This window comes from Solanum verrucosum, unplaced genomic scaffold (genome assembly GCF_900185275.1).
Source record: "Solanum verrucosum unplaced genomic scaffold, falcon-dt-bn FXZP01000252.1, whole genome shotgun sequence".
NCBI classification, from domain to species: Eukaryota; Viridiplantae; Streptophyta; class Magnoliopsida; order Solanales; family Solanaceae; genus Solanum; species Solanum verrucosum.
Window position 1 is genome coordinate 7,663,556 of NW_026019988.1, and position 9,160 is coordinate 7,672,715.

A 9,160-nucleotide genomic window follows, 5' to 3' on the forward strand; every position below is an offset into this window, starting at 1 on the left:
AGTTTCTCAAAAGTCGACATAACCAACAACAAATGACATTCATCGATATCATAATAACATTATTGAGTATTTATTCGATCCAAATCAAAATCAATCGATAAAACATATTCTTAAGTTGGACTAACTAGTAACTTTAAATTAAATCTTGAAACTGAGCTCTGATTAAAATGTAATTAGATCTCTGCATCTAATTGCATCACAAAATCATGAGGTCCAAAAGAAGAAGCCATGATGAAACCTTTGTGTTGTGGAAGTTCACTTATCTTTTCCAAGTCTGGTTGAGTGAGTGACCAATCAAATATTTGAAGATTTTCTTTCATTCTTTCCTTGTTGAGACTTTTTACAACAAGACTCACCCCTTGCTCATAAATCCACCTTAATGCTACCTGCATAGACAGAGACGGATTTAAAATTTAATATTTTTTTTTATAATCACAAAAATATTTGTTTTTAAATTCACAAAAATATTTAACTTTATGAACCAATAGAGTAGAAGAATTTTTACACTATATGTCATGTCACATAAAAGATAAATACAAATATCTGCTTATCATTTGTGGAATTAATATTCATAAGAATAAGATAAACAACTTGCTATGTATAATAAATTAAATTCATACTAATTTAACATTCCCAAAAACTACAACAAAAAAACAGAAGAGGTCATATGGAATTTCTCTCCGTCTTTTTTTTAACCTTTTTCCTCGATAGTCGTGTTGGGCCTCAAACCATTCGAATTTATGTTAGTAAGGCTTATTGAATGGATAATCTCTCCAATAATTTTTTTTGGGAAGTGCTAAATGACCAGAAAATTTGGTCAGAAAATTAAAAAAATTATAATATTTTATTTTATTTTAAAATAAATTGATTTTTTTTCCATTTTTTACTTAAAAGGTGTTAAAATTAAAAGGGTAAAAATATTTTTAAAAATAAAATAACATAGCTAAAATATCATTCTGGCCAAAAGAATTTATCCTTTTTTTTCATATTCAGAACTTAAGCTTGAAATTTTTGATTGAGAATGAAAAGATCTTATTTATCCTACCATTAACCAACACAAGCTTTTTTCACTTCAACTTTTACTATGCAGAAAGAATTATTTACACCATTTGTTATACTATTCCTTCCACCACACGACTTCATATGGCATTGAAGTGGACACATGCCACCCTCATCACCCTAACCTCATTTGAGCCTTTTTCACAACTTCTTTGTGACTTATATTACATCTTTCTTTATCTTATTCAGAATATCTTTGTCTAATTGATTCACAATTAACTTTTTCAATAAAGTAAACTTGAGGACATAGTAAACCTTATACTATAAAAGCAATTCACTAGGATCGAAAGGTGAAATATTGAATGTTGAAAGACTAAACCCTCTACTGGTAATATTGAGAAGGTTAGTGTACACGTTAGAAGAAATAAAGATAGAAAAGACCATATCATATAATTTGAGACTAAAGGATGAAAATTACAATTAAAATATAATTCACAAGAAGATGAAAACACAAGAAGAATACCTGAGCAATGGTTTTCCCTTTGGATTTAGCAATTTGAGTTAGAACATCACATTCCATAACTCTATTGTCACCCCAAATTGTATTATATGCACCCAAGGGAGAATAAGCAGTTATGTGAATTCCCTTTGCATTGCAAAATTCCCTTAGTTCCTTTTGTTGCCAAATTGGATTCATCTCCACCTCAACAAAAAAAAATTAGCTATCTATGAGACCAACATTGAATTGTCATATTTCTAATAAGCAAAAATATTGACCTTTTCAAATGTAAAATAATCCTAGAGCGATCAGAGGTAGGTCTAGAATTTTAAGTCAGTTGAGATATACAAGTCTTGCGGTACTATACTCATAATTGAGATAGATTATATTTGCTTATTTTAAAATTTTCATTTATATATATTTCTAGTGGAAAGTAATAGGTATGGCCAGATTCATAGCCAAAGATAGATTGATTAAGAGCCCGTTTGGATTGACTTGAAAAAAGTAACTTTTTAAAGTGCTGAAACTTATTTTTAAAATAAGTAGTTATGTGTTTGGATAAAAGTGCTGCAGTTGAAAAAAAAGTTATTGATGTGTTTGGCAAATAAGTGCTGGTAAACACTTTTTTTTATCAAATGTCTGAAATACCCTTTAAGCTGTTAACATGATAAAAAGTTGATTAATTTAAGGTTTTTATACTTAAAAAAAAAAATTAAAACAAAATTAATTTATGTTTTACATCCATAAGTAATAATATTTTCTATCATTCACATATTTCTTTACCACCTTATAAGAGGAATATAAATTCATATTTCAGAAATAATAATAATAATAATAATAATAATAATAATAATAAATAATAATAATAATAATAATAATAAAATAATAATAGTAATAGTAATAATAATAAAATAAAATAATAATAATAATAATAAAATAATAATAGTAATAGTAATAATAATAATATTTATAATTATTATAATAATAATAATAATATACTAATAATAATAAAATAATAATAATAGTAATAGTAATAATAATAATAATAATAATAATAATAATAATAATAATAATAATAATAATAATAGTAATAGTAATAATAATAATAATAATAATAGTAATAGTAATAGTAATTATTATAATAATAATACACATAATAATAATAATATAATAATAATAATAATAATAATAATAATAATATAATAATAATAATAATAATATAATAATAATAGTAATAGTAATAATAATAATATAATAATAATAATAATATAATAATAATAATAATAATAATAATAATAATTCAATATGGGCAATTTGGAAATTGTATAAAAGAATTAAGGGAAAAAAGGTAATATACTTGGTCAACATTAAAGGGTTTTTAAGTTAAAAAAAAAAAAGCTCCCCTCCTCTAGCTTTTAGCTTTTGGCTTAAAATAAGTCATTTTTGACTTAAAATAAGTCACTTTGATAATTGCCAAACACTTTAATAAGTCAAAAACTGACTTTTAAGCCAGTTTGATCAGCTTAAAAGCCCATCCAAACAGGCTCTAAGAGGATGTTTGAGTCAGCTTATAAGTTGGTCATAATAATTTCTTTAGCTTATAAGTTGATCAAATTAACTTATAAACACCTTTAAACTTATTTATATGTTCGATAAACATCAAAAGTACTTATACGCCAAAATCAGCTAATAAATACTTCTGATTTGATCAAATATTTTACTATTACATTCCTAATATCTTTTCTTAATGCTCAAACTACTCTTCCCAAAATAGAACTCTCAACTCCCTCTCCATTACATTATTTTTCTCCTTGTACATATTCTTAAATTTATTTTATTGGTAAATAACATATAAGACATATTAGCCATTTTAAAAGAAAAATTATTGATAAGTTTTTATTAAGTAGGTCAAGTGCTTCTTATAAGTTTCTGTACTTCTTTGCTTCTTATTAGTTTCTGTACTTCTTTCTATCTAAATACATAACTGCTTATTTATAAAATTAACTTTAGCACCTAAACTTATTTTTCAACACTTATACTTATAGATTACTTTTAATTAGCTAATTCAAACAGACTCTTAAATTAATTTATCTGCCCTATTCTCTCGAGAAGTTAAAAAATTTGAGAAAATTGACTTACTTGATTGACGGCAGGAGGAATTTTAGCGACGGAAAGAAGTTCCTCGAGTTTTTTGCAAGAGAAATTACTAACACCAATTCCCTTAGTGAGTCCAAGATTTTTGCATTCTTCCATACCTGCCCACACACCCTTAATATCCAATGGATGAATCATTTCTTTTGGAACTGGAAATTTTTGTATTTTTTCACTTACTCTTAAAGGGTGGTGAATTAAATACATATCCACATAGTCCAATTGCAATTCTCTGCATAAAAAAATTTAATTAAACACAAAATAAATTTTGTGAATTTAAATATATCGACTAGATAGATTTTGGAATACATATGAACATTTATTTGCTACAAAACTTTAGATAATTCACAACGTTTTGAATCGAAAATAGAAAAGTTGAGTAATGGTTATTTTGAAATGTACTAATTATGTCTTAAACAAGTTAATTACACTAAATGATTCAATTTTAGATACATCATCTTTATTTTAAAATCAATATTTATACCCTTATACAAAAAAAATCTACTTTGTCAGAGATATATTGATACCTAAATGTATCAAAAAATAAATTAAAATCATAAATATGTATATGAATTCAATTTCAGATGCATCCTCTATATTTTAAAAGCGAACACTTACAAAAATTCTGCACTTACATATCCCCCTACCCCTACCCCATGAGATATATCCATAACTAGGTGTATAAAAATAAATTAAAATTACAAGTGTAAATTTTTTCTTAATATAAAAGATACAAGGATTTGATTTTAAAATATAGAGAATGTATTCAAAACTGAAATATATAAATATACATATCTCTCTCTATATATATATATCTGAAGAATTCAATGTAATTAATTTGAAAAAAAATTGCTTTTGACTCTAGAAATAATAATGTTGTCACATAAATCGAAACGGTATAATATATAACCCTTACCTAAGACTGAGTTTACAAGCCCCAACAATTTGGTCACGTTGAGCAAAAGTGCACCATAACTTTGTAGTAATAAAAAGTTCATCCCTTGACTTAATAAAGCCAAGATGAACAGCCTCAACAATGGCTTCTCCTAGAGGCTTTTCCGATTGATAAATAAACGCCGTGTCGAAATGACGATAACCAGCTTTAATGGCCTCTAATAGGGCGGATTTCATCGTCTCCGATGGGTCCGCCCCCGGCCGAGATGAAAGAACAGTTCCCATGCCAATTGCCGGCATGGTCTTGTCACAATTGTTCAATGTCACTTGTTGCATTTTTTTTTTTTTTTGGTGAAATGGTTTGATCATATGATATAAATCTAAAGTTGGAGATAGAAAAGAGCACTTATTTATAGATAGAGTCAGGATCGTCTTAATAAGATTTGACGTCTAAAAGTCAAACTTCACAGCCAAAAAAGGTAAAAAGATTATTTAAATAAGAGGGGGAAGATATTAAATTTAAGTTTTATACATTAATAGTCAAAAAGGTAAAAAGATTATTTAAATAAGAGGGGGAAGATATTAAATTTAAGTTTTATATTAAATGTAATTTTTTTTTTATAGAAGAATCAAATTATTGATTAAGTAATAAATAGATGTAATATCTTGATATGCATTTATTGGTAATTTGATTAAGTAATTATATGATATTTATTGTAGTTTGAAAGTTTTTCACATATTGTTCCAATTTTGGAGTGATCTTTATTTATTTTATTTTTCTAAAATTGGTAATCTTTAATTTTTGCACATGTTTTTTATTTGATTTGATGCAGATTTGTGGGTCAAAATATCTTTAACTATAATTTAATTTTGCAAGGTAAAAGTTTAGGTCCAACTTGTGTAATATCTAATTCGCAAGGCATAAGTTAAAAGAATTTTTTCATTGTTCTCGCAAAAGTTTAGAGAACTAAAAAGCATAATTTTGTGAGTTTTGAAACTAAATTTATGTCTTTCGCCTTGCGATATTTTTTTTCCAATTGTCAGGGTTATTTTCAGTCACAATTTTGTTAGTTGAAGGACAAAAATTAAAGACCAATCTAAAATAGGAGATATCATATTTTATATGATTAACTTAATTTAATAATTAAATGAAAACATGCACATTATATTTTAAAAAATAATTTAAAATATCTAATTGAAATACTTTATTAAAAGTGCCCAACAAATTTAGAAGACTAATTATATATTAAGCCATTTTTACCTCACCTAAATATTCATATAAAAAGTATCTTTAAATTTTAATGAACCCATTATTAATTTTGCCGGCCAAACCCTATACGGCAAATAAGGCACGTTGGCCGTATAGAGCGAGTCCAAAACAAGTTTTTGCACATTTCTATTTCTCTTTTGAGGTGATTTTTTATTTTATTTAGTCGCTCAAATTTATGATTTCAAAATTTTGTCTTTATTGCTATGGACCAAAATAGCTTTAGCTATGACTTAAATTCGCTGGACGCAACTAATTAATTTCGCAGATAAAACTTCTTAGAAAATATTTTGCTTTAAGTATAACTTTTAATTTGTAGGGGGGGGGTTTCAGAATATTTTTATCCTAAGACATAACTTCTGATACTGAACTTATTTTTTAGAACATATCTTTTATTACTGAACTTATGTTTTGGGGGCATAAGTTCTGTCATTGAATTATGTCATGTGGGATAGCTTGTGTCACTGAACTTATGCCCTATGACAAAAGTAGGTCCAAGCCTTGGCTAATTAATTATGTACCAATTCCATATTTAATCAATGTGTACTATAGTAGAATACCTTTTATAAACGGTAAAATGTAAAAGGGGGCATTTGACCATTTTTTTCTTTAAAATTTGAAATTATATTTGACCATAAATACATACTGAAGTTCTTATTTTAAAGAAATTTTTTTTGGAGCATTCAAAATGGGCCTGTTAAAATCAGACCCAAAATGAGGGTTGAAATGGGCTTGTTAATTTTGGACCCTTATACACCAAGACTCTAGTCGTGAGCACTCTCTCAAAGTCTCAATATAGACGATAACAAATACTATCTCTGTCCACTTTTAATTGTTATAGATTTTTTTTTTAGAGTCAAACTATTAAAACTTTGACTAACATTTTATGATGTATTTTTTTTATCATATTGATATGCAAAAAACTATAATTTATAGTATTTTTCGTATAATTTTTGAATATCTAATTTTTTTGTTTAAAATATCGAATTAATGTAGTCTAATTTAACTTTTAAAAATTAGTCAAATTGACTTTTAAAAAACATAACATGACAAATAAAAATGGACGGAGGGAGTACTTGACATGTACGTAAACATACCATCTAAGTATATTTTTGTAATGACCCTAAAGGTCATTTTTAGAAATTTTCATAAAATGACCGTTTTACCCCTCCCGATAGTTGCCCCGAGTCCTAATTGTTGTATTTTCGAAGTTGGTTTGGAGGAAAATTGATGAAAAGTTGAGTTTTTGGAAAGTTGAGTTTTTAAAAGTTAAAGTTTGGTTAAAAGTGCTATTTCGAGTCATTTGGAGTTTCGAGACTCGAATCGGATTTTCATCGATTCCAGCAGTTTTAGAATGTCGAAACAGGTCTATGAGAATTTACGGAGTCGAATTTGGAGTTAAAACGAAGATTTGAGGTCCTAAGTTGCTAAAATTGTGAAATTTTGATCAAGAGTTGACTTTGGTCAACAAACGATGTTCCGGTGCTCGAAATGGAATTCCGAGGGCACCGTTAGATTTAGGGGGTGATTCTAAGTCTAGAATGGGTCTTGGTTGAATTTTTAGAGGCCCCGAGTGCGTTTCGAGTTTTTGAGCCTAAGGTTAGTTTCTTGACGCCTTATCGGATACCGGGTCAAGGAGACCTCGAATTCAAATTCCGACGATTTCATTGAGTCCAAAATGTCATTTTCAAGCTAGTAGCATATTTGGTTTGTGTTCGGGAAGTGCCAAATGAGTTTTGGGTGAGCTTTTGAGCTTCTTGGATGCTTCGACACTATTTCAGCAAATTGTGGCAACTAAAGGGTTCATTATTAGTTTTAAAGGTCGAAAAATTATTCCGAAAGTTCTGAAATTTTGAGCATGAATTATAGGACTTATCTGCAAATGTTGGGTGCATTTTTGCTAACCCGAGATTGGACTTTTATCGCAAATAAGAAATAATTGTTTACCGAGTAGAAATGATATTTGACTGGGCAACGAGCATGAAATTGAGCTCCGATTGAACGAGCAGGTCCGTATCATTATTTAAGACATTTAAAAAAAATAATTGGGTCATTTCACTATCGTATGAGGAAATTACGGCCTTTTTAGTGAAAGATTAACTGCTGTTTTTCTGGTGCATAACAACCATGTACTGTTATAAAAATCTCAGACTGTGTTCATTTGGTATTTTGAGCATATCGGGAGTTCTAGAGATCGGAATGGAGTGATTATTATGGGTTTTTTCTTGAATTAATATGAGGGTTAGTATTTAATCTTCAATTCGACATTTTCTCATAATTTCTTTATCTGGTTTTTTTCCCTATCCGTAAATCTCTTGGGAAAAATTGGGGTTTTATCGATTTGGACTCCCTTTTTGATGAAAAAGGTATATTTACGATCCTTATGTTATGGGTAAACTGATTTTAACATAAAATTATTGATTCATCGATTATTTTCATCATATTAACCGCGTACAATTTGGACTTTCCCGGTAAAGTTAAAGTTTGATAAATTGAGAATTTCAAGGTCGATCTTAACTCCGTTTTTGATGAAATTTCATATCTGAACTTATCTAAGCATGGGTAAGATGTTTTTCAAGTGATATTTCATTTTTGAGTCGGGGTTTCGAATCCGAATATTTTAGGCTTCTTCAAGAACGTGGATTTTCCTTCAAATTGAGTTTGTGAATTGATTTCAACTCCGTTTTCAAATTGGTTTTCACCATTAGCTTCCAAATACTTTAAGGATCATTTTTTATCAAAAATTTCCAGATTTGGGTATCGTTTTCCGATATGACACTTTTGGACCGTTTTGCCCTTTTTCCCTAAATTTCTTGATTCTGGTGTCATTGGACTCGAATTGTGATTGTGAATAATTGTTTGAATAGATTATCGTGATTCGGATTATACTCGGAAAGGAAAGGCTCAAGTCAAGTAACTTTTGGAGTTCGTTTTAAGGCAAGTGGCTTCCAAACTTTGTAAAACTCTTAGACTACGCATGACTACTTTCCTAATTGTGTTGGGGAATAATGGGGATTGAGGATGAGTTTTATTTGTTTATTGAAATTGTAGTAAATGACAGATGGGGAATAAAACGAGCTAAATGTGTTATATGTGACTTGAATTTGTTGAATAAGTCATGTGATAACTGATATTGAGGGGATAAAAGAGCATGAGCAGGCTATGATTGATACAGACATTGATGTTGAGATAGATGATGTGTAATACTATGATGCGGTCGTGATATGGTTGTGATTGAGACAGGTGATGTGTAATACTATGATGTGGTCGTGATATGGTTGTGATTGAGACAGATGATGTGTAATATTATGATGTGGTCGTGATATGGTTGTGATTGAGACATGTGATGT

General features: G+C 28.4%; 1 protein-coding gene across 1 annotated transcript; it reads right to left on the reverse strand.

Annotated features, from left to right (window-relative positions):
* Nucleotides 1-173: 173 nt before the first annotated feature.
* On the reverse strand, nt 174-4,879 carry LOC125819167 (D-galacturonate reductase-like). The gene is made up of 4 exons (XM_049498672.1): nt 4,566-4,879; nt 3,638-3,881; nt 1,523-1,702; nt 174-386 (listed from the first exon to the last, which is right to left on the reverse strand). The coding sequence occupies exons 1-4, from the start codon at nt 4,877-4,879 to the stop codon at nt 174-176; spliced, it is 951 nt and encodes a 316-aa protein (XP_049354629.1).
* Between the last annotated feature and the right edge of the window lie 4,281 nt (nt 4,880-9,160).